Source organism: Pristiophorus japonicus, chromosome 3, assembly GCF_044704955.1.
Source record: "Pristiophorus japonicus isolate sPriJap1 chromosome 3, sPriJap1.hap1, whole genome shotgun sequence".
Classification (NCBI taxonomy): Eukaryota; Metazoa; Chordata; class Chondrichthyes; family Pristiophoridae; genus Pristiophorus; species Pristiophorus japonicus.
Window position 1 is genome coordinate 142,438,144 of NC_091979.1, and position 26,774 is coordinate 142,464,917.

General features: G+C 47.8%; 1 protein-coding gene across 2 annotated transcripts; it reads left to right on the forward strand.

Annotated features, from left to right (window-relative positions):
* Positions 1-403: 403 nt before the first annotated feature.
* On the forward strand, positions 404-26,774 carry LOC139258849 (t-SNARE domain-containing protein 1-like). 2 transcript variants are annotated; one of them, XM_070874820.1, is made up of 4 exons: positions 404-733; positions 852-1,008; positions 20,408-20,483; positions 26,718-26,774. In XM_070874820.1, the coding sequence occupies exons 1-3, from the start codon at positions 506-508 to the stop codon at positions 20,461-20,463; spliced, it is 441 nt and encodes a 146-aa protein (XP_070730921.1). In that variant the 5' UTR covers positions 404-505; the 3' UTR covers positions 20,464-20,483; positions 26,718-26,774. The 2 variants fall into 2 exon arrangements, with proteins under 2 accessions (XP_070730921.1, XP_070730920.1); XM_070874819.1 differs by lacking the exon at positions 26,718-26,774 and adding an exon at positions 20,577-20,627.

The following is a 26,774-nucleotide window of genomic DNA, read 5'->3' on the forward strand; positions in this document are numbered from 1 at the left end:
AGTCGATCATGATTTCTACTGACTTCATCTCACCCCCAACCATCCCTTTCATGATTGCTTGACTCAGTGGGGCAGAAATTGATCAAAACTAAGTTCCGTCCGTTTCTCAGCGGTACTCGGTCGGAACGTGATTTTTTTACCGGCCGCTACCGCTGGGGCTGATTGGCCGCGAGAATCATCCCGGTTTTCTCAGCGGGAGCGGCAGGCAGCGGGAGGCAGCGGCCGGTAGTGGGAGTCGGCAGTAGCAACAGGCTTCTCGACTCGGGAAAGATCGGAGGCCATGTACTGCACATGCGTGAGATTTGAAATGCGTTTTTTGAAATGATTACCTCATTTTTCCCGTGATTGGGGCTGAGGGGTCAGCTGCGCATGCACATAAAACCTCGTAAGTGACTTGCACCTGACAGTTAGAGAGGGAAATCATTGTGTGAGAGAGGGAAGAGAATCATCAGCCATCCACCTTGAAAACATATCATGCGTGGTAGAAAAGTTGCCAGGAAGTCAAATGCAGCTCAGAGCTCCCTGGTTTACAGATGATGAGCTGGAGGCATGTGTCTCTGAGGTGGAGCGCCGTTACAGAGAGCTCACCCGGGATGGTCGTGGCAAACCAGCCCCGCCCCAATATAAACACATTTGGCAGGTGATTGGGGAGGCCATGTCTGCAGTGGGCACGATGCTTCGTGATGGAGACCAGTGCAGGAAGAGATGGAATGATGTGGTAGCAGCAGCAAGAGTAAGTAAAGATCTTATTGATGCACACCCGTACCACTGAAAAAGTATATATAGTCATACTGTGTGTCTGTGTGCCGCATCTGCAAACCGGTTAAAGATTGCAACTTTTATTTCTGCAGAGGAAAAGAACAGCCAACGCCCCAGAGCAGTGTGGCATGGGAGGGGGCTCACCCGAGGTCATCAAAGTGACTGACATCGAGGAGCGTGCCTCGTCATTGGTGGATGACCACCCCTGTGCCACCACACATGGTGGTGCTGATCCCGTGCTACAGCATGGTAAGTTGATCATAATCTCCTGTCTGTGTAACGGTCATGTCATGCAAGGTCATGTAATGTGATGTAAAATGCATTTTAATGTACTGTCTGTTGGCCATTTAGGGTGTGGTGATGTAGCAATGGTAATCCTTGACATAAGACTGTGATATGTGACGGTACTCATGTCAGCATTACCAACCGCCGCCCCCCGCCATCGCACCCCACCGCTGCTAAACACTGAAATGTTGTATCGTACTGCAGAATTGGATATCACTGACTTAAACACCCGATCCACCTCTGGGACGCAAAGGTCGTGAGCAACACCAACACCATCCACCTTGACCTCATCAGGAGCCTGCCACACCAGCTCCTTCTGCCCCCCCACCCCCACCCGCACTCAACATCCCCCGCATCCATCTCAGCAACCCACAGAGACGAAGACCAGGAGGAAGAGCAGGGAGAAGGCCCAGTGTTTGTCCCACTTGAGCCCGAGGAGGTGGAAGAGGAGGACTCCATCCTCTTGATATGTGTGCCACCTGTGCGCGCAACATCGGTATTGGGGTCTGAGTTTTTGGGCTTCGACTCGGAGGAAGCGGCATCAAGCATTGTGAAGCACAGCACCCGTGCCATTAAAGCCACCAAGCCGCATCCACCCAGGTTAATGCAACAAGGAGATGATGATGCAAGATGGGCGAAAGCAATGCAGGAAATGGTTCAGCTGTCGAGGACGGCGAGTATTGACCTAGGTCGAGACCACCTCCAGGCTATGGCTGGGATAGCTGCCAACATCACCTCATTTGCAGAGCAGCATACCAACAGTATGTCGCTGCTGATCACCGTGGTGCAGCGAACCATTGAGTCTGTCAATACCATGTGGCAATCAATGGTCCCGGGACATGGCATGGAACCCATCCCCACCATGCCATACCAGCCAGGCCTTCAGAACCAAAGGGTCCAGAGATGCTACCACCTTCCAGCGTAGCGCCTCCATCCTCTCCCCGACGAACACGACAGCACCGCTCCGGGTGCACTGCTGCACCATGTGTTGGTACCGACACGGTGAGCGGCAGGGGTGCGGGTCGGCGTGGGGGTGGGAAACCCATCAAGAGGAGAATGGGCCTCACTTGGAGGGGGGGAAGAGAGGTGGTGGGACTGGGTAGAGAGTTGGGTGTTGATGTTTGTATATATTGTTCATGTTGTTGGTGGTGTTTAAGATGTTGCCTTTGGATGCTAAATGTCCTGTTTTTGGACATGGTGTAAAATATTTTGCTTGACATGTTTGAATCTTCTGCCACTTTTGAATGTTGTACAATTCAATTCAGAATTCTTTGTTTAAACCACTCTTGGTCAGTGTCTAACTTTTAGATAATGAGGGGTATTTGCTGAGAAACGCACAAATGTCCTTTACATGGCGTGCAGTGTGCTAAAATTGTCTAAATCCCTGCCAGCTCCCTATAAATTGTGCTGTTAAGTCACCGTTGAGCTCTCAGCAGCTTTTGAGGAAATACTCCCGTTTCCAAGATGGAAATCTATATTGAAGCAGAAGGTGCACAATTTCGATGTGCACAATAAAAATGAAATGGAAGAGGAGGAGGAGTACAGTCCCCTTTCAAGACCTGGAAATGTTATTTTCAAATGGATCCGATTGTGTATGGAGAAAGAGTCAGACTGAACACTATAAGCTCAAAGTAAAGTGTGACCTTAGTCTTTTATTGCAGGTCTCCGGAGTGCCTCTCCAACCTGCGAAGCCTCCTTAAATACCTGTGCTCCCAAAGGATTATGGGATCCCTTGGACTCCAGGGGATAAGCCCTCTGGTGGCTGTACAGAGTAAATACAAGTTTACATATATAACAACACTCCCCGCCCACCAGAGTCAATAATGTAACTATTTACAATGTGAGCCGATCTGGGGCCCTTGCCCTGGTTGATCGTCTTGATGTGAAAGCTGGTATTGTTGAATCATTTGTTGGGCCCTCGCTGGCCTGCTGTGCAGCTGGCCTTGCTGGGCTGCCTGGTGTGTTGGGCCCTGCAGGGCTGCTGTAGATGATGGGTTCTACTTCGTAGTCAATCGTAGTGCTGGTTGCCGCTGGTGTGTATATTGGGGAATCAAAAAAGGTAGGGTCCAAGGTGGGTTGCTCAGGATAGTCTGTGAATTTGAGTTTGATTTGGTCCAAGTGTTTCGGGTGAATGAGTCTATTTGAAAGTTTGACCCGAAACACCCTGCTCCCCTCTTTGGCCACGACAGTGCCAGGAAGCCACTTGGGACCTTGTCCATAATTTAATACAAATACAGGATCATTGATTGCAATCTCACGTGACACATTTGCGCTATCATGGTATGCACTTTGTTGAAGCCGCCTGCTCTCTACCTGTTCATGTAGATCAGGGTGAACTAACGAGAGCCTTGTCTTAAGTGCTCTTTTCATGAGCAGTTCAGCAGGTGGGATCCCAGTGAGTGAGTGTAGTGTCGTGCGATACCGAAGCAGGACTGAGGATGTTTCCAGTAGAGTGGACAAGGGAGGACCAGTTGATGTGGTGTATTTGGACTTTCAGAAGGCTTTCGACAAGGTCCCACACAAGAGATTAATGTGCAAAGTTAAAGCACATGGGATTGGGGGTAGTGTGCTGACGTGGATTGAGAACTGGTTGTCAGACAGGAAGCAAAGAGTAGGAGTAAATGGGTACTTTTCAGAATGGCAGGCAGTGACTAGTGAGGTACTGCAAGGTTCTGTGCTGGGGCCCCAGCTGTTTACATTGTACATTAATGATTTAGACGAGGGGATTAAATGTAGTATCTCCAAGTATGACACTAAGTTGGGTGGCAGTGTGAGCTGCGAGGAGGATGCTATGAGGCTGCAGAGTAACTTGGATAGGTTAGGTGAGTGGGCAAATGCATGGCAGATGAAGTATAATGTGGATAAATGTGAGGTTATCCACTCTAGTGGTAAAAACAGAGAGACAGACTGTTATCTGAATGGTGACAGATTAGGAAAAGGAGAGGTGCAACGAGACCTGGGTGTCATGGTACATCAGTCATTGAAGGTTGGCATGCAGGTACAGCAGGCGGTTAAGAAAGCAAATGGCATGTTGGCCTTCATAGCAAGGGGATTTGAGTACAGGGGCAGGGAGGTGTTACTACAGTTGTACAGGGCCTTGGTGAGGCCACACCTGGAGTATTGTGTACAGTTTTGGTCTCCTAACTTGAGGAAGGACATTCTTGCTATTGAAGGAGCGCAGCGAAGGTTCACCAGACTGATTCCCAGGATGGTGGGACTGACATATCAAGAAAGACTGGATCAACTGGGCTTGTATTCACTGGAGTTCAGAAGAATGAGAGGGGATCTCATAGAAACGTTTAAAATTCTGATGGGTTTAGACAGGTTAGATGCAGGAAGAATGTTCCCAATATTGGGGAAGTCCAGAACCAGGGGTCACAGTCTAAGGGGTAAGCCATTTAGGACTGATGAGGAGAAACTTCTTCACCCAGAGAGTGGTGACCCTGTGGAGTTCTCTACCACAGAAAGTTGTTGAGGCCAATTCACTAAATATATTCAAAAAGGAGTTAAATGCAGTCCTTACGACTAGGGGTATCAAGGGGTATGGCGAGAAAGCAGGAATCGGGTACTGAAGTTGCATGTTCAGCCATGAACTAATTGAATGGCGGTGCAGGTTTGAAGGGCCGAATGGCCTACTCCTGCATCTATTTTCTATGTTTCCATGACTCGGGATAGGTGAGTCTGCAGTGAGCCTTCAGTTACCTTCTTCAAGCCTTGCTTGATGGTTTGCACTGCTCTCTCTGCCTGACCATTGGACGCTGGTTTAAACGGGGCAGATGTGACACATTTGATCCCGTTACGGGTCATAAATTCTTTGACCTCAGCACTGGTAAATCATGGCCCGTTGTGGCTCACCAGGACATCGGGTAAGCCGTGAGTGGCAAACATGGCCCGCAGGCTTTCAGTAGTGGCAGCAGACGTGCTAGTCGACATTATCTCACATTCAATCCACTTGGAGTACGCATCTACAACCACAAGGAACATTTTACCCAAGAACGAGCCTGCATAGTCAAGGTGTACCCTAGACCACGGTTTGGAGGGCCAAGACCATAAACTTAGCGCCGCCTCCCTGGGTGCATTGCTTAACTGCGAGCATGTATTACATCTGTGAATGCAGGACTCTTAAGTCCGCATCGATACCGGGCCACCACATGTGGGATCTGGTTATCGCTTTTATTACGATGCTTGGGTGGGTACTGTGGAAGTCATTGATGAAGGTGACTCTGCCCTTCTTGGGGACCACTTCTTGATTGCCCCACAGAAGGCAGTCTGCCTGTATAGACATTTCATCTTTGCGCCACTGGAATGGCTTTATCTCTTCCTGCATTTACACTGGGACACTGGAACACTGGACCAGCTCCCGTGAAGCACACAGCTTTTGACTAGAGATAATAAAGGGTCCTGGCTTGTCCAGGTTTTGATCTGCCAGGCAGTGACGGGTGATTGCTCACTCTCAAATGCTTCCATAACCATGGCTAAATCTGCGGGCTGTGCCATTTCCACCCCCGTTGTAGGCAATGGCAGCCTACTGAGAGCATTGGCGCAGTTTTCTGTGGCGGATGGCGTAGTTGTATGCGGACAACATGAGCGCCCTTCTCTGGATGTGGGCCGTTGTGTTGGTATTTATCCCTTTACTCTCGGAAAACAGGGATACAAGTTTCCAATTTGAATTTTAGCCCAAACTGGTATTGATGCATTTTCTTTACCCCATAGACACATGCTAACACTTCTTTCTCAATCATGCTGTAGGCTCTCTCAGCCTTAGACAGACTCCTGGATGCATAAGCAACCAGTTGCAGTTTCCTGAAATCATTAGCTTGTTGCAATACACACCCGACGCCATATGACGACGCATCACATGCTAGTATCAAACGCTTACATGGATCATACAACACAAGCAATTTGTTTGAGCATAACAATTTTCTCACTTTTACAAAGGCATTTTCTTGGTTTTTGCCCCAAACCCATTCGCCCCCTTTTCGTAGTAAGACATGTAGTGGTTCTAGCAGGGTGCTGAGACCCGGTAAGAAGTTACCAAAGTAGCTCAAGAGTCCCAGAAACGACCGCAGCTCCGTCACATTCTATGGTCTTGGTGCATTCTCGATTGCCTCTGTCTTCGCGTTAGTGGGCCTGATGCCTTCCGCCGCAATCCTCCTTCCCAAGAACTCCACTTCAGGCGCCAGGAAAATGCACTTCGAGTGTTTTAACCTGAGCCTCACGCGGTTGAGTCGACTAAGAACCTTCTCCAGGTTCTGCAGGTGCTCAACTGTGTTCCGACCTGTGACCAAGATGTCGTCCTGGAAGACCATGGTGTGCAGGACCGACTTCAGTAAACTTTCCATGTTTCTCTGGAATATCGCCGCCACTGATCGAATTCCAAACGGGCATCTGTTATAAACAAAAAGACCTTTGTGCGTATTGATGCAGGTGAGGGCCTTCGATGATTCCTCCAGTTCCTGCTCATGTAGGCTGAAGTTAGATCCAGCTTTGTGAACGCCTTTCCTCCCGCCAGCATTGCAAAAAGGTCATCGGTCTTTGATAGTGGGTATTGGTTCTGCAAGGAGAAACGATTGATAGTTACTTTGTAATCGCCACAGATTCTGACGGTGCCATCTCCCTTGAGGACTGTGACAATAGGACTGGCCCACTCGTTGAACTCGATCGATGAAATAATGCCCTCCCTTTGCAGGCGGTCTAGGTCGATCTCTACCCTTTCTCTCATCATGTACAGTACTGCTCTCGCCTTGTGATGGATGGGTCGCGCCCCCGGAATTAGGTGGATCTGCACTTTTGCTCCTTGGAATTTCCCGATGCCTGGTTCGAACAGCGAAGGAACTTTGTTTAAGACCTGGGCACACGAAGTGTCGTCAGCGGGCGATAGCGCTCAGATGTAGCCCCAGTTCCAGCGTATCTTTCCCAGCAAGTTCCTGCAGAGTAGTGTGGGACCATCGCCCGGTACCACCCAGAGTGGTAGCTTGTGCACCGCTCCATCGTAGGAGACCTTTACGGTAGCACTGCCAATTGCAGGAATCAGTTCTTTAGTATAAGTTCTTAGTTTTGTGCGAACTGGAGTTAAGACTGGCCTTGAGGCCTTGTTGCACCACAACTTTTCGAAAGTCTTTTTGCCCATGATGGACTGGCTCGCGCCCGTGTCCAGCTCCATTGACACCGGGAGTCCATTTAGTTCAACATTCAGCATTATCGGGGGACAATTCGTGGTGAATGTGTGCACCCCATGTACCTCTGCCTTCTCTATCTGAGGCTCTGGTTCATCGTGATCCTTCATGGATCTGTCCTCCTCTGCAACATGGTGGTTTGCAGATTTAACAGCTCGCCTGCGCATACCTTGGAGGTGTTCCATTGTTCCACAGCCTTTGGAAACATAATCTTTGAATCAGCATAAATGGAAATGTTGATCACCCCCGCAGCGCGAACAAGGTGTTAATGGCCTTGCATTCATCACCCTTGATGGTGGACTCTGAGTCATCTGCGGACGTGCAGCTGCAAGTATGTGTGACCTGCCCTGTACGTTGCGATTCGAAAACAACATCACTTTGTGCACAGTACTTGTAGCAGCACTAGTGTGCCAAGAGATTTGCTTCGTATTGTCACTGGTGGCAATGAACACCTGGGCTATCGCTATGGTCTTACTCAAGGTTGGGGTCTCTACAGTCAAAAGTTTGCGAAGTATGGTTTCGTGGCCAATGCCAAGTATGAAAAAGTCTCTGAGCATGTGCTCCAAATGTCTTTCAAATTCGCAATGTCCTGCAAGGCGTCTTAGCTCGGCGACATAACTCCGCACTTCCTGGCCTTCAGATCTTTTGTAGGTGTAGAACCGGTACTTCTCCATCAGGTTCCTTCGGGTTCAAATGCTCTCGGACCAGTGTGCACAAATAGTCATATGATTTCTCCGTGGGTTTTGCTAGAGTGAGCAAATTCTTCGTGAGGCCATATGTTGGTGCCCCACAGACGGTGAGGAGGATCGCCCTTTGTTTGGCAGTGCTCTCGAAGTATTGGTCAAGTCGCTCCACAAAAGTTTCCCAATGATCTCCCTCCGAGAATTTCTCCAGGATGCCCACTGTTCACTGCATCTTTGGGTTTGCTATCTGTATCTCGTCACCAGTTGTTGTGTATGGAGAAAGAGTCAGACTGAACACTGAGCTCAAAGTAAAGTGTGACCTTCATCTTTTATTGCAGGTCTCCAGAGTGCCTCTCCAACCTGTGAAGCCTCCTTAAATACCTGTGCTCCCAAGGGATTATGGGATCCTTTGGGACTCTAGGGGATGAGCGCTCTGGTGGCTGTACAGAGTAAATACAAGTCCACATATATAACCGATCCTGCTACAGATCAACTGCAAACTAGGCAGCAAGTTTTAGGCTGTGGACATCCTGCTGAAGCAGTGATGGTGATCGGAATGGATATGTACCACGACTCCGTCAGGGGAAAGCAGTCGGTCGTTGGATGAGTTGCCAGCCTGATTAAGGCAATGACCAAGTGATTCTCAAAGGTGGCTTTTCAGATGCCCAATCAGAAGATAACTCATGAGGAGCCGGTTCTGAAGAAGGGATCATCGGAGACGCCTATACCTCTGGCAGTAAACGATCTCAAAATACACTATAGGAACGAGACCGTGTATCAGTACAGCACCACCTTCAGGCCCAATATAGAATGTCGGAATATACGCTATGGAATGTTGAAGGAGCATTAGCCAGTTACTGGACAAGTCACCGCTTTTGACGGCACCATACTCTACCTGCCTGTGAAACTATCTGAGGTGGTCATTCTCAAATCGCAAAGAAAAACTGACGGCGCAGAGGTGAACATCAATATTGAAATGACCAAGATCCTGCAGCCAAACTCTGATCTCTGCATCCCCTACTACAACATGGTATTCCGGAGAGCTATGAGGAGTCTGGAATTAAAAGTGGTCGGACGAAAGTTCTATGACCCAAAAAATGAATTTGTTCTCCTTCAATACAAGCTTCTTACTTTTTGTAATGGTGTGAGCAGAGACTGTTGTAGTGATCCTTACTATCACTCAAATAGTGAGGCAGACCTAGGGCAGCGGGGTCCAGCCCACACTGTGATATGTGTGCGTGCTAGGTCTCCAGTCGTCTTGGGTAATCCTTGCCACTGGACCAAGAGCTAGCTCTGTCAAGCCCGTGAGGTGGCTGGTGTGCAACTGCCACCATATGTTAAAAAAATCCATGCACAGCCATCTTCCACCCTTTAGGATGTAGTTCAGGACTTGGAACTTTAGATCCTTCATTGGAACACCTGTGAACTTATCCTTTTTTGACGTGGAAGCAAGTCATCTTCGTTTCGAGGGACTGCTAATGATGATGATGATGGTACTGTTCTGAACGGCTCAGCTCCATTGTCCGTACTGTCCACTCAAGATCGTCCACTAAGATCACCTTTTGCAGAACGGTCTTTCTGACGGGCAATAACAGCATCTTGCATCATCATAGACAGTCCCTCAAAATCGAGGAAGACTTGCTTCCACTCTAAAAGTGAGTTCTTAGGTGACTGAATAGTCCAATACGGGAATTACAGTCTCTGTCACAGGTGGGACAGACAGTTGTTGAAGGAAAGGGTGGGTGGGGAATCTGATTTTCTGCACGCTCCTTCCGTTGCCTGCGCTTGCTTTCTGCATGCTCTCAGCGACGAGACTCAAGGTGCTCAGCGCCCTCCTGGATGCCCTTCCTCCACTTAGAATGGTCTTTGGCCAGGGACTCCCAGGTGTTGGTGGGTTGTTGCATTTTATCAAGGAGGCTTTGAGGGTATCCTTGAAACATCTTCTCTGCGCACCTGGGGCTTGCTTGCCGTGTAGGAGTTCCCAGTAGAGCGCTTGCTTTGGGAGTCTCGTGTCAGGCATGCAAACATTGTGGCCCGCCCAACGGAGCTGGTAGAGTGTGGTCAGTGCTTCGATGTGGGGATGTTGGCCTGATCAAGGACACTAATGTTGGTGCGTCTGTCCTCCCAGGGGATTTGCAGGATCTTGCGGAGACATCGTTGGTATTTCTCCAACGATTTGAGGTGTCTACTGTATATGGTTCACATCTCTGAGCCATACAGGAGGGCGGGTATCACTACAGCCCTGTAGACCGTAAGCTTGGTGCCAGATTTGAGGGCCTGATCGATGAACACTCTCTTCCTCAGACGGCCGAAGGCTGCGCTGGCGCACTGGAGGCGGTGTTGAACCTCGTCATCGCTGTCTGGCCTTGCTGATAATAGGCTCCCGAGGTATGGAAAGTGGTCCACATTGTCTAAGGCCACGCCGTGGATCTTGATGACTGGGGGGCAGTGCTGTGTGGCGGGGTCAGGTTGTTGGTGGACCTTTGTCTTATGGATATTTAGTGTAAGGCCCGTGCTTTCGTATGCCTCGGTGAAGATGTTGACTATGAATTGTGTTATGCTTATAATAAATGGTGAGACTGAGTACTGTGTGTAATGAGCAAGTGTGACCTTAGCTCCATTATTAAGGTTCAAGAGTGCAGGTACCTCGTGTGTGGCCCGCTTATATACTGTGCTCCCAAGGGATGCTGGGATCCCTTGGGACTCCAAAAGGTGGGCCCTCTGGTGGTCAGGTGTAATGCAAGTTACAAAGGGTTAAATACATAACAACTTGGATTACAGCCTCAATGTGCACAGACGCAGGCGTCGTCCGCAAACTGTAGTTCAACGACAGAGGGTGGGACGGTCTTGAATCTGGCTTGGAGACGATGAAGGTTGAACAGTTTCCCACTGGTTCTGTAGTTTAATTCCACTCCAGCACAGAGATTGTTGAGTGTGAGGTGGAGCATTGCAGCGAGGATGATCGAGAAGAGGGTTGGCGCGATGACGCAGCCCTGCTTAACCCCGGTCCAGATCTGTGATGGATCCGTTGATCAGGATTACAGCTTGCATGTCGTCGTGGAGCAGGCGGAGGATGGTGACTAGCGTTTGGGGGCAACCGAAATGGAGGAAGACGCTCCATAGTCCCTCGCGGTTAACAGTGTCAAAGGCCTTTGTAAATTCAAAGGCGGCTATGTACAAGGATTGGTGCTGTTCCCTGCATTTCACTTGCAGTTGTTGCACCGTAAAGATCATGTCCGTTGTACCCTGTAATGGACGGAATCCGTGCTGTGACTCCGGGAGGAGTTCCTCAGCCACAGGGAGAAGACGATTGAGAAGGACTCTAGCGATGACCTTCCCAGTGGCTGATAACAGGGAGATTCCTCTGTAGTTGCTGCAGTCGGACTTGTCCCCCTTTTTAAAGATGGTCATGATTACTGCATTTCTGAGATCTCCCAGCATTGCTCTCTTCCTTCCAGATGAGGGAGATGAGGTCATGCATTCATGCCAATAGCGCCTCTCCGCCATACTTTTATACCTCATCGGGGATTCCATCCGCTCCTGATGCCTTTTTGTTCTTGAGCTGATGGTTGACCTTTTCTACCTCATGCAGGGCTGGTGTTTTTCTGAGATGGTGGCGGGTAGCATGCTACAAGATGGAGTCGAGGACACGTGTCAAAGGCAGAGTCTCGATTGAGGAGATCTTCGAAGTGCTCCTTCCAGCGGGTCCTGAATGCCTTGGTGTCCTTGATGAATGTCTCGCCGTTCTTGGCCAGTAGTGGGGTGGGGCCTTGAGTGCTTGGGCCGTAGATGGACTTGACTGCGGTGAAGAATCCTCGCACATCATGACTGTCGGCCAGCTGCTGAATCTCCTGTGCTTTCTCCACCCACCATTATTCTTTAGGTCACGGGTTTTTTGTTGGATCTTGGCCTTAAGCCGTCTGTAAAGCTGCTTTGCTGCTCCCGAGTTGGGTTGTTGTTTTAGGTTCAGAAATGCCCTGCGCTTGCGATTTATTAGCTCTTAGATTTCCTGGTCATTTTCATAAAACCAGTCCTGGTGTTTCCTGGTTGAGTGACCGAGCGTCTCTTCGCAGACACTGGTTATGGTGGCCTGGAGGGCAGACCAATCGCTGTGGGCATTCTGCATCTCGGGGTCATCAAGGATCGCCAGGTTAGCAGTGAGGTGCTGGCTGTATAGTGCTCTATTAGTTGGGTCTTTGAGTGCCCCGGCATTGATTTCCCTGTGGCACTGCTTCTGCTGCTGTCACCGCTTTGGGGCTATGTTGATGTTAATGATGGAACGGATTAGGTGGTGATCAGCTCCTGTCATGGTGCGGGTGACGAGCATATCCTTGTGATCCCTGGCTTGAACGATGACGTAGTGTAGCAGGTGCCAGTGTTTGGAGCGAGGGTGTTGCCATGATGCCTTGTACTTGTCCCTCTGGCGGAACAAGGTATCAGTGATGACAAGGTCGTGTTCTAGGCATTTTGTCTGGAGCAGGGTACCACTGGAATTGGTTTTGTAGTTGACTCCTCTACAAAGGGAAACAGGTCATTCCTATCCACTCTATCCAGGCCCCTCATAATTCTCATGCCAGACACGAGACTCCCAAAGCAAGTGGTCTACTTGGAACTCCTTCACGGCAAATGAGCCAAAGGTGGGCAGCGAAAGTGTTACAAGGACATCCTCACAGCCTCCCTGATAAAGTGCGACATCCCCACTGACACCTGGGAGTCCCTGGCCTAACTGGAGGAAGTGCATTCGGGAGGGCGCTGAGCACCTCGAGTTTCATCGGCGAGAGCATGCAGAAAAAAAACGTAGGCAGCGGAAAGAGCGTGCGGCAAACCTGTCCCACCCTCCCCTTCCCCCAACGACTATCTGTTTCACCTGTGACAGAGTCTGTGGCTCTCATATTGGACTGTTCAGCCACCTAAGGACTCATTTTAAGAGTGGAAGCAAGTCTTCCTCGATGCCTATGATGATGAATTTTATACACCTCAATCAGGTCTCCCCTCGGCCTCCTCTGTTCCAAAGAAAACAGACCCAGCATTTCCAATCTTACCTCAAAGCCAAAATTCTCCAGTCCAGGCAACATTCTTGTAATCTCCTCTGCATCCTTTCCAGTATAATCATATCTTTCCTGTAATGTGGTCATGGGATCTTACAGGATCCTAATGATGAAACTTGCGTTTTTGGGGAATTTCCCTTGGACGGGCAGTATGGACTACCGCCGGCGGTACTTCTCTGATGAATTTCCCGCCGGGCGGTAGGTTAACAGTGGGTGAGTTTTTTCCACCAAACTGGGATTTTTGGGGCGGTAGCTCGGCGGTAGTGTGATGAAATTCAGGCTCATAAAATATATCCACAATATATGTGGAATAGGATCTTAATTTGAAGAATGATGTAGCCAAAGGAAATATGTTGCCTTCAAGAACATCAGTACTTTGGTGAACATTATTCTTCCCATATTGCCACACAGCAGAATTTTTGGTGTACCAAATGCATTCATCTCTATGGGCCCAAGTTTCGGCCTCAGTTGCTCCTGATTTTTTGGAGCAACTGGTGTAGAACGGAGTATCTTAGAAATTCAAATTCTCAGCATTTAGTTTGCTCCAGTTCTAGTCAGTTAGAACAGTTTCACTTTGGAACAGAATTTTTTTTTCAAAAGGGGGCGTTTCCGGCAACTTGCGCCTGTTTTCAAAGTTTCGGCAGTGAAAACTTACTCCAAACTAACTTAAAATGGAGAAAGTGAAGATTTTTGTACGCTCGAAAAAACCTTGTTTACACTTTAGAAAATCAGGCGTAGGTTACAAATCAGGCGTAGGGAATGGTGGGGGGGGTTTAAAGGGAAGTTTACAAACATTAAACACTTCAGTTTTACAAATAAAGAGCCATCATCAATAATAAATGATAAAAACATCAATAAATCAACCAATAAATCATGAAAAAAAAATTAATAAATAAAACATTTTCTACTTACCGACTGCAGCACCGGGAGCCCTCCAACAGCGTGCTGGGACGGCCCCCCCAGTGTGTCTCTGTCAGTGTCTCTATCTCTCTGTCTGTCTGTGTGTGTGTCTCTCATTCTCTCTGTCAGTGTCTGTGTTTCTGACAGCGAGGGGAGGGGGGGGGGGGGAGGGATGGGGGAGAGGAAGGGGGGGGGAGAGAGAGGAGAAGGGGAGGGGGGGGGGGAGAGAGAGGAGAAGGGGAAGGGGGGAGAGGAGAAGGGGAGGAAAAGGAGAAGGGGGGGAAGGAGAAGAAGGAGAAGGGGGAGGGAGGCTGTACGGGCCGGGCCGAAGACTTCGGACAGGGCATGTCCCCAGCACCAGATTTACAGGTAGCTGGCGTTGGGTCAGGTCGGGTCGGGGGTCGGGGGAAGCGCGGGTTGGGGTCGGAGGGAGGTCGGGTCGGGTCAGGTCAGGTCCAGGGGGGGAAGGGGGCGGTCGGGGGGAGGGAGGGAGCGCGGGTCGGGTCCAGTCCGGGGGCGGGGGGGGGGGGAAGCGGGAGTCGAGTCGAGTCGGGTCAGGAGGAAGCAGGAGGTGGGCGTGGGAGGCAGCCTTATGCACGCAGCCCCAGTGAGGCTATTCGGCCAGGGCTAGGGGCTGCGTGCTTCGGGCCCCTCCCACACAGTTTTGGGCGCCTGGAGCTGCTGCACATGTGCGCCCACTGTAGTCGCATGTGCAGAGGTCCCGGCACTGTTTTCAGCGCAGGGACCTAGCTCCGCCCCCAACAGGTCGTGCTGCGCCGCGCTGGACTCCAGAGTGCCTGCAGGGAGCCAGAGAATCTGTAAGTTTTTTTTAGGCACACTTTGTGGCGCGAAAAATGGGCGTCCAAGTCGGGGCTGCGCCGTTCTAGGCGCGGCCCGAAACTTGGGTCCTTAAATACTAAGTTGTGTTCCTCATAGAATCATAGAGATTTACAGCACGGAAGGTGGCTATTTCTGCCCATCGTGTTCATGCCGGCCAACCAAGAGCTAACCAGCCTAATCCCACTTTCCAACTCCTGATCCGTAGCCATGTAGGTTATGGCACTTTTTAAGTGCACATCCAAATATCTTTTAAATGTGGTGAGGGTTCCTGCCTCTACCACCCATTCAGGCAGTGAGTTCCAGATCCCTTTATGAAGACATTTCCCCTCATATCTCCTCCAATCCTTCCCCGAATTACTTTAAATCTATGTCCCCTGGCTGTTGACCCCTCTGCCAAGGGAAACAGGTCATAGAAACATAGAAACATAGAAAATAGGTGCAGGAGTAGGCCATTCGGCTCTTCTAGCCTGCACCGCCATTCAATGAGTTAATGGCTGAACATGCAACTTCAGTACCCCATTTCTGCTTTCTCGCCATACCCCTTGATCCCCCGAGTAGTAAGGACTTCATCTAACTCCTTTTTGAATATATTTAGTGAATTGGCCTCAACAACTTTCTGTGGTAGAGAATTCCACAGGTTCACCACTCTCTGGGTGAAGAAGTTTCTCCTCATCTCGGTCCTAAATGGCTTACCCCTTATCCTTAGAAAGGATAGGTCCTTCCTATCCACTCTATCCAGGCTCCTCATAATTTTATACACCTCAATCAGGTCTCCCCTCAGCTCCTCTGTTCCAAAGAAAACAGACCCAGCATTTCCAATCTTACCTCATAGCCAAGATTCTCCAGTCCAGGCAACATTCTTGTAAATCTCCTCTGCACTCTTTCCAGTGCAATCATATCTTTCCTTTAATGTGGTGACTAGAACTTCACACAGTACTCCAGCTGCGGCCTAACCAGTGTTTTATACAGTTCAAGCATAACCTCCATGCTCTTATATTCCATGCCTCAACTAACAAAGGCAACTATTCTATATGCCTTCTGAACCACCTTATCTACCTGACCTGCTACCTTCAGAGATCTGTGGACCTGCACTCCAAGGTCCCTATGTTCCTCTACACTGCTCAGTATCCTACCATTTAATGTGTATTCCCTTGCCTTGTTTGACCTCCCCAAATGCATTACCTCACACTTATCCGGATTGAATTCCATTTGCCACTGTTCTGCCCACCTGACCTGTTATGTCTTTACTACTCTTATGAATGACTCCACGAGGTCTAGTATTGTACTTGAGCTGTTGTGACCTTAGTCCCATTTATTGTAACTCCAGAGTGAGGCACAAGCATGGTGGGCAGCCTTTTATACTGGGTCCTGCGCACCTATGCAGGTGACCCTCGGGTCTCCCATCGCAGTGCCCTCTGGTGACACATCTTATGTGGCTATACAGTTAGTATACATGGTCTACATACATGACATCACTTCCCCCCAAGTCTTTAATGCAAATTGACTCATTACATTGACAGTGACCTGGGCTTTGCTCTTCCTGGTTGACCATTGGAGGGTCGCTTCTAGCTTGGGTGGGTTGGTAGTGAGATTCGTTGCCAGTGGAGGTCCCAGTGGTTTCTGGTTGTGAGTCCATGACTACTCCATTATTCCCCCCCCCCCCCCCCCCACACACACAGATCATGCTAATGGCCCGTTACATGCAAGTTGCATTCAAGTTCATCACATGGGTTTTACATTTACATCTTGATACATTCGTTGGTGGAATACAGTTGCGTTTCTTTTTGTGTGATACATTTACCTGATCAATACAGGTACACAAGGACAGTCTAGTTCCAGCATGGCCGGATGAGATCCGGGTCGTCTGGTGGCGGCGTAGCGCCCCATGCTAGTGGGTCTGTGGGCGAGGTGAGCTCAATTTGCTCGAGTTGCCGGAGCTCAGGGCTCTTGCCGTTACTCCTAGTGTCGGGCAGGCCCAAAGACAGCTGATGTGTCTGTGACCTCCCTGTCCTTTTCGTGTGCACAGTGTCGCTGCTGCTCCCTGGGAAGCGGTCTGAGCGAGTGAGCGTTTCGTTTAAGCGATAGTGGGGCTGCCTCATCTTGTCTAACAGTTCGCAGGGGACTGCTGACTCGCTTTCCTTGAGGGCACTGTTGTGAGCACTCTCTAGTTTGGGATCCTGGCTGGTTCAGATCCCATTCGGAGGAGCCGTTGCGGGTGACCCTTCGCTCTTGGGCATTGCCGTGGTGGTGAGTGGGTTTGTGGGCTGCGCCTTTTCCACCCGGGTGATGGGCGACGGTAGCTGACTGCGAGGATTGGCGCAGTTTACTGTTTCCCCCATGGCGGTTCATGCCATCGGGTGCCTGCAATGTTAAACCAAACTGAGGCAGGGTATCGCTACCGGTGCCTCTGCTTTCTGGGGATCGTTTATTCTGCGGCTTATCTACTTCTGTCAGCTGTGGGGACACTTTATGATACATCGTTCTGGTCCCGGGGACACATGCTACAGCATTGGGTAGCCCGCTGGACCTGTATACGACCATTAGGTGTTCGCCTGCTACATTGGCTGATTGCAATTTGCACCCGACATCGCTCAACAACATTTTTCTCTTTACAGCTGGACTTTTACATTGGTTACCAATTTCAAGCAGTTCATTCAAAAATGCTAGCCTCCTTTAAAATGGCCTTACTACTTTTACCACAATCATCTTCGTTGCTCCATTAGCGCTGCACCTCGTGGTTTGGACGCCATCTTTTCCCTGTCCATGATGGCGACTGCCGCGATCTTCTTTCCCAGGGATTCTGGGAGTTGGGAAGGCGCCCTCAGATCCAATCTTCCTCCCCAGGAGTTCTGCCACTGAAACCGGGAAGGTGCGTTCGGGTCGTCTCGGCCGGATCATCGCCACGCAGTCGTGGTGAGTGGTCTGTGCCTCGGGGCTGCACGGATATGCTCTCCGGTGCCTGCTCCAACTGAAGGTGGGGGCTTGCCCTGCCTCTGAGCACGGGGGACGTCAATCGCTGGAGGGATGAAGTCTTCCCAGTTCCAATGAATCTTGCCCATCCATCTTCTTCCAAGTAGCGTTGGTCCATCACCTGAAACAATCCACAATGGTAAATTGTGCATTGGGCCATCATGCGACACACTTGCATCTGCACTACCAACAACTGATATCAGTTCCTTGGTGTAGCTGCGCAGCTTTGCCTGAACCGGGACCAATTTGGGTCGTTCAGCTTGATTGTTCCATAGCCTCTCAAAGGTGTCTTTGGCTCATTACTGACTGACTCACCCCCGTGTCCACTTCCATGAAGACTGGAACACCATTTATCTTGACTTCCATTATCACGAGGACAATCTGCGGTGCAGGTATATACTCCATACACTTCGTCCTGGGACTGAGCTGCCTCTCTAGCCATCTCCCCGTAATCCGCGCTGGATTCACAGCCATCTGCTGACTCCTCTTCCACATGGTGAGTCACAGCTCTTTTGCACATTCACTGGAGGTGGCCCTTTGTGCTGCAGCCTTTGCACACATAGTCTCTGAATCGACATTGATGAGCCTTGTGATTACCTCTGCAACGCCAGCATGGTACTATTCAACTTACGTTTGCACCCCTCAGTGGACTCAGTTAAAGGACTCGGGGCCTGTACGCTCTGCCCTGGGCAGATTCACATTCAACAGTTCTGCCTGTGAAAGGCACCATTCTATTTACAGTACTTGCCGGGTTTGAGTCCTGAGAGTGAGTCATCATCTGCTTGGAGCTGCAACTTGAGGTCATGAATGCCTGGCTGATGCTAATGGCCTTCTGCAGAGTGACGGTGGTTTTGGCAGACAGTAGCCTGTGAAGAAGGGCCTCATGACCGATGCCAATTATGGAGACGTCCCGCAGCGCATTGGCGAGAGATGCACCGAATTCACATGGTCCTGCCAGCCTCCTGAAGTCGGCAGCGTACTTCGCAATTTCTGGCCCTCGGGGCGGCATTGTGTATAAAATCAATACCTGGCCATGAGGATGCTCTCCTTCGGTTTGAGTTGGTCCCAAATTAGCACTTTCAGCTCCTTCTATGACTTGGTCATTGTTTTCTCTGGTGCAAGCAAGTCCCTGACGAAGTCGTAGACCGCGGGCCCACAACTGGTCAACAGGATAGCTCTGCACTTATCTACCAGCGTGGCCGGATCATCGCCTACCAGGTCATTTGCTACGAAATATTGGTTGAGCCGCTCCGTAAAGGTTTCCCAATCTTCACCCTCTGAGAACTTTTCTAATGCACCGTTAGTCATTTTTGCGTGAAAGTTCGTAATCTCGTCGCCAGTCGTGTCTTTAATACCCTTATGAATGACTCCACGAGATCTAGTATTGTACTTGAGCTGTTGTGACCTTAGTCCCATTTATTGTAACTCCAGAGTGAGGGACAAGCATGGTGAGCAGCCTTTTATACTGGACCCTGCACACCTATGCAGGTGACCCTCAGGTCTCCCACTGCAGTGCTCTCTGGTGGCACACCTTATGTGACTATACAGTTAGTCTACATGGTCTACATACATGACATGACCAGTACATTGATATCTTCCTACAGGCCGCAACTTTCTTCGTTATCAACCACACAGACTATTTTAGTGTCATCAGCAAACTTCTTAATCATACCCCCAACATTTAAGTCCAAGTCATTGATATATACCACAAAAAGCAAGGGACCCAGCACTGAGCCCTGCGAAACCCCACTGGATATTCACTCACAAAAACACCCATCAATCATTACCCTTTGCTTCCTGCCTCTGAGTCAATTTTGGATCCAACTTGCCACTTTGCCCTGGATCCCATGGGCTTTTACTTTTGTGACCAGTCTGCCATGTGGGATCTTATCAAAAGCTTTGCTAAAATCCATATACACTACATCATATGCACTGCCTTCATCGATCCTCCTGGTTACCTCCTCAAAAAATTCAATCAAGTTAGTCAGACACGACCTTCCCTTAACAAATCCATGCTGACTGTCCTTGATTAATCTATGTCTTTTCAAATGAAGATTTATCCTATCCCTCAGGAATTTTTCCAATAATTTTCCCACCACTGAGGTTAGGCTAACTAGCCTGTAATTACTCGGTCTATCTCTTTCTCCCTTTTTAATCAAAGGTAGAACATCAGCAGTCGTCCAGTCTTCTGGCACCACACCTGTAGCCAGAGAGGATTGGAAAATGATGGTTAGAGCCACTGCTATGACCTCTTTTGCTTCTCTTAACAACCTGGGATGCATTTCATCCAGGCCTGGGGATTTATCCACTGTCAGAGCTGCTATGCCCCTTAATACTTCCTCTCTCATTAAGTTTATCTCGTCTAGTATTTCACACTCCTCCTCCCTCATTGCAAAGTTTGCATCACCCCTCTCTTTTGTGAAAACAATGCAAAGTATTCATTAAGAATCCTATCCACGTCTTCTGCCTCCACGCATATATTTCCTTTATGGTCTCTAATGGTCCTGCTGTAATACTATTGATTTGGAACAGTAATGGGTGGTAAGATTAAAACTGGCTCATTAAACAATTTACTTTTTAACTATGCATGTTTGTTCTATGAATCTTTGTATCTTGGGAAGTATTCCTTCCTCTTATACCTGTGTCTTCAAATATTGTGATTTCTTAGTAATGAATAGGAACAGTGTAACACAATTTTAATATGTACGATATAGATACTTATTTATTTTAATTTGTTAAACCCTAGACCGAAGTGAAGAAGTTGATAGAGAAAGGAATGATTTGGAATTATACTTCCTGTGAGAATTTTAAATGATATTGAGGTAAGTTTAAAGTAACCTTTTTGGTTTATCGCATGTTCATTGCGAACTTTAAAAGCATTAAACGTGATATGTGGAATTCACTCTTTCGCACAGGACAAGAAAAAAAGGAGAGCAAAATGGTTTGGACTTTAGCAACATTGGATATTTGACAGCTTTCTTTATGATTGAAATGGTGTAATTTTTTCCATCTTCAAAAATAATAGTTTCTGAGCTGCAGTGTTCAACACGTCAGATACATATGTTCCATGTAATTAGTTTGCGTAAATATTGAATAAAGATTGAATTGATCTAGGTATTCAGTGTAATAATTTTAAAACGACATAATTCTTTCTTGAAAACTTATTGTTACATGAAATTCAAGATCACCTATTAACTGAGACCTGAAGTCAATGAATTAGATAGTTTTATATATGATTAGCTATGAAGCAGTTACAGCATTGTACCTGTAACTGATGGTAATGATCGGCTTGATTTACCATCCCTAATAGCGTTTTTCTTGCATAGATTATCCTGATGGATATCTGCAGCTTTGAAGAGCCATTTTCTTATTACTGCTAGATGATTATAGATTTAACATATTAAATGTTTTGTATAATATCTGGTAAGAAACACTCAAATAATTTCAAATTGATTAATGGGGCATAAAATTCTGAAAAGTTGTATTACTCAATCATTTTCTTGACACTAACACAGCCCTACCAAACCGAATGTCCAATTTTGGAGGCGCACCAGTGAAATGTGTAGTGAAATAATGAGCATTATTCCAGATGGCAAGCTTGCAAATAACTTTTAATACAGCATGTGACTATAACCTTGTATGAATGGCCTGTAATTTATAACATCATTACCTCTTTTTCTGCCACCAAGGGCAATATAGAATGCAAGCTACAGAACAATTACACTATTTATGGAATATGTAGTAGATGATGAGAATACTAATCCTTTTTATCATGCTATGAGAGGTAACATTCAAACACCAAAGAATTCTCCGGCAGCGGGTCCACATTTTTGTCCAGGCACCAGACAATACTTTTTCATCTGGCGTGCTTTGCAGATCATATTGCCAGTCGTTGCGATGCCATAACAGTCTATACATGTCCTGGGGTAGAGATTAGCCTCTACTACTCAATGGGCCGTTAACTGCAGATCAACAGATGTGGCATGCTGTGGCTTGTGATTCATTTGGAGAACAGATAGTCATTTTAAGAACAGTAAGAGAAAAAACTAGCATTTATATAGTGCCTTATCACATCCTTCGAATGTCCCAAAGCGCTTTACAATGAATGTGCAATCATTGTTGTGTAACGATATGCGGCAGCCAATTTGCGCACAGCAAGGCCCCATAAACTGCAGTGAGATAAATGGCCAGTTAATCTGCTTGAGGGCTAAATATTGGCCAGGACACTTGGAGAACTCCACTGCTTCTCTTAGAATGGTGCGACAGGAGCTTTTACATCACCTGTACAGACAGACTCAGCCACGATATAGTGTCCCATCCGAAATATGATACCTCCAACAATGCAGCACTCCCTCAGTACTGCATTGAAGTGTCAGCTTACATTATGTGCTAAAGTCCTGCCATGGAACATGAACCTGTGACCTGCTGTATTGACAACGAGGACAATCCTGGGTGTTATAAAAAAAAATAAGACCCATATTGGTGGCCTTACTGTCCACTACCGCCGCCGAGTTTTCCTGCCGTTTTTCTCTCGCTCATAGTTTCCACTTGGGCTGGAGCGGGCAGGAGGGGAGCACCGCCAGGAACCGTCCACTGATGTCCTCAGTGGCCAAGTCACGTAAGTAGCCTCTCACCCGCCGAGATGCCAGATTGGTGTGGGTGAGAGTCGGCGCCAGCAGGGGGAAGGACCGCTGCGGGAGGCTGTTCTTATCCCGCTGGCAAGTATGAAGATCTGCAAAAGAAAGTTAGTGAACGAACATCTTTTTAAAAAAAAAAAACATTTACAGTGATTTACCTAGATGGGGTCCCTTGAAGGTGTTCTGGTGAATTTTTTTTTGTGATGTTTTTACTTTTCAGGTCTTCCGCCCTGCCTGGGCCCGACTCCATTCTCAGCGACACTTGGGCGGCAAGCTCCTTTGCCGCTGAGATTGAGAGTTCCTGCCTGCTGCCGCCCAGGTTGACGGCATAAGCCATTATTTTGCCGCTGGGGGGGTACTGCCACCTCTTTTAGAGGAATCTTTCAGGCAAAATACCACCCGATCTCTCGGCAGCCATCGGCGGTCCTTTGGGCGGCAAATGGGCAGGCCTTATAGCACATGAAAATCGGAGCGTAAGAGTTTTGAAGTGATTTGTGAAGTGATTTCAAAGAATAAACAGGTTAGTGAATGGTGGAATTCTGTTGTAGCAGGAGATAAAATATTAGGCCACCACAGCAGTTTGTCTTGTGAAAAGGATGTGGTTCTAGTTGAAATTCTTTCAAAGGGACAGATATTTAACTTTACGTATGGTGCAGTCTTCATTGAAGTGTGACTACTCAACTTTTAGATGTACTTATAATCTACCCATTAGTTTCACTGATTCTTTTAATGCAGTTGCAAATATATGACAAGGATTGATTCTCCTGATTTTTAGGGACTAAATTGTGGATTTTTTTGGCTATAGCCACTAAATCTGGCAGGGAACAGGAAAAATTAGTAACCCGTGAGACTTTTCATTTGCAACTGTAATGTATGCACCTGTGAGGATGCTCACAGGTTTGTGGAGCTGTTTGGCGCCGGTGGGACTGGAGTGCATCGTTACCCCCGGCAACCAAATTTTAATTTGATTTTATGTTTTAAAGTTTAATTTGTTTTAATTGCCGGTGTTTTTAGTGTCCCCCTCCCCTTTTATAGGGGGCACTTGGAAAAAAAATTGATTTTAGTGCCCAAAAAACAACAAAAAAAACAACAACAAAAATACAAAAAAAATACAAAATAAACAAAAAAAAAACACACAAAAAAAGGGTCTTGAAAATGTTTGGTGTGTCCCCCAGACGGGGGCACGATTTAATGTTTAGTTTTTCTCCCAAAAGTGTTGTGGAGCTGTTTGGCGCCGGTGGGACTGGAGTGCATCGTTACCCCCGGCAACCAAATTTTAATTTGATTTTATATGTTTTAAAGTTTAATTTGCTTTAATTGCCTGATTTTTAGTGTCCCCTTCCCCTTTTATAGGGGCACTTGTAAAATATATGGTTTTAATGCCCCCCAAAAAATCACAAAGATAAAACAAAAAAAAAAACATTTATTAAAAAAAGGGGCAGTTAAGTGTCTGGAGTGTCCCCCAGATCGGGGGGCACTTGATCTAACGTTTATTTCCCCCCCCCCCCCCTCCCCCGCAAAAGAGTTGTGGAGCTGTTTAGTTGTGAGTGGCTTAGCTAGTCACGTGATGATCACAAGACTCAATAAAACCCCAACCAGTTGGGTTCAGGGGATCCACGATGAGGCATGTGGTTGTGAGCCTGGTGGATGAACTGATAATGTGTAGTGTGATTGTTAAACCTTTGCTAATAAACCAACTAGTTCTTAATAGCAATGTGTTGCTCTGAACTCTTAAGCAAAAAACCCATGAAGCAAATACATTACAGCAGCCTTCATGGAATGAATAGGACAGAGAGCTGCTGTGGACAAAGCGCCTAGTAGCAGCAAGAAATTATTGTCACATTTTCAGCTGAGCCCTGACAATGGCATTGTTGAAGCATCCAGGGAATGACTGCCCATTCTGTTTGTCCTTTGTAGTGCTGCTAATGTTGTCCTACAACTTATACCAAACAACAACCGCATTTACATAGCACCCTTAACATAATACCTCCCTCCCTCCCCCCCCCCAAGACAAAGTAATTCACAAAGATGAAAATAATCAGAACTACAAAGTGGAAGGGAAAGGGTTAAGGGTAGTGAACAAGAGCAAGGATTTGGGGAGGCTTTTGAAGGAGGAGAGTACATATGTTCTTGGCAATTGAGTGCAATGTGCACTTTATCAGCATACACCTAGGAGAACCTTGGCTCTTTGTTTCGAGCTAATTCATCTTTATTAGTGAACAGCTAGATCGTGGGTTACTACATGTTGTAAGTGGTTTCCCTTAGGTGTTTTTGACGCACCCCCATGTTATAATAGTTCTAGACCTGGGAGTGATTACTGTACTGAACAGATGAATGAGTCACGGACAAATATCTCGGTCTCAACCGCCAATGCTTTTTAAAGCTACCTCAACTCAGCAAAACTACAAGTGACGATGTAGTACAATCCAATACCCTGGCGTGTCTAAACCGCCCCTATTGCGAATTACCCAACGTCTAAACCCTCTGCTCGGATCCAGAGTGTACCCCCGAATCTGTACCGACCGGCTGGGTGCACCCCTATGGTCCTTGCAGCAAAACTTCCCCACTAGCAAAACCTCCTCCCCTTCTAAGGCTTGGTTGGGAGAACACACGACACCTTCTCACAAAGTGGCTGTGATCTTAAAGATGTGTGGGCAAGGATGATGCTCACCGATTCATTGGCTTACTCACTGCTTCTCCTGGTGAAAACGTGTCTCTTCTGGTTCCGTACTGGTTTCTTCTCTCCATCCCAGATGGAGTGCTCGGTTCTTGTAGAGGTGAAGCAAGCTAGAGCAAAGAGAGAGCTATGGCCACCTTTTATATCCCAAGTCTGTTTGCCTTTTCTGGCCCAATATAGTTTTTCCTTGTTTCGAGGCTTCCTGTTTGTTTGCTTCTTCTGGCCCAATAAAGTTTTCCCTTGTTTCGAGGCTCATCTGTATTCCAGTGATGGCTGGTTGACAGGGTTTCGCTTCCAACCAGTCTGGGGCTTAATGGCTTTCTATTGTTCTGGTTTCCCGCCTCTTGGGGTTATCTCATCCAGGTAATGGCTTGATCACTGATCTATCTCTGACGAGTTCACATTGCATAACAATGGACCCTCCATCTTTGCCCATTACCTGTGATGAGTTGCCTTCTCCTGGCCATTGTAACGTGTCCCAGATCACCCCTGCCCATCAGATGTGGAATACAACATGAAAAAGTACCTGGGCCCCTCCAACAACAGGCTACCAGCTTTTTCTGCAGTGAGAAATATTAAAATGCAATGTCCAGATATCCAACAATCCTTGGGGAGCCGATGCTTACAATGTTCACTTACTGTACTGCATGGAGCCGAGCGATCTTTCCACAACAATGGTATCTTCCAACTAAGGATCTGCACAGAGCTCTCCATTTCTTGACAATAGGCAGCAGTTGACATTCACCTCAATAATAAACTTAGGGCTAGATTTTCGGTTTTAAGAATTTCCTTACGCAATTCGCGGCAGACGCAAAAGTTAGCGCCGGGATGATGTTAGTGCCACAGCGAGTAAGTTTTGCTGAGAGCGCGCTCCGGAGGAGCGTTGGTATTAAGTCCAGTATTACACGACAGAGTATGTGCGCCAGAGCCAAAACTTCCGGCGGTGAAGGAGGCGGCCATTTTATGCATGCTCTTTTTTTGTTTTTCAACCTCCTGGGTCTTGTTTCCTGTCGCAAACGGTAATGCGGGTACGGCTACTTCCTGCGTGGAGCGCATTTAAATCTGCCCACTTCAGTCACTTCTGCTGGGATGGAGGAGGGAAGGCAGCATACCAGGCGCTTCACGCATGAGGCTAATGAAGTGTTGATGGGCGCGGTGGAGAGCAGGTGGGTGGCACTGCATCCTCAGGGGGGGGGGGGGGAACCTCTGCCTGCTATATTTAAAAGGATACGGAGGGAGGTAGCTGAGGAGCTCTCAGCTTCAGACATTGTGCCCAGGACTGGCACATAGTGGCAAAAAAAATTTTATGATCTCAACAGAGTCGTCAGGGTGAGTAACATTTTAATCTTTCCACTCCTCCATGACTTCATGGATAAATCTAACAGACTATGTGATTGCTCTCATGCTTTTAGTGCCTCTCAACACTATGTGGGTTGCCTCCCACAATGCATAAAACAAAGAAAGGCTTACTTTAGTACTATATTTGCGCTGAATTATCGAGCACATAATCATGCAATGCACTGCAACTTCTCCTAAAGCTTTCTGAAAGCTCTCTCAAATCCCTCATCTTAGATGCCTTTAGACTTTGATAACCTCCTGACGAGGCACAGGTAACATCCAAGTGCATTTAACAGAGGCCCCTAGAATATTCAATCAGTATGGCATAAACTAGCTTTGTGGCTATCTGTGCCACAAGAGTTAGACGGACCCTTTTGTAACCATTCCCCTTTTCATCTTTTCAGTCGAAGCACTCCCATAATCGGAAGGAGCAACTGCAGACAGGAGGGGGTCCGCCTCAG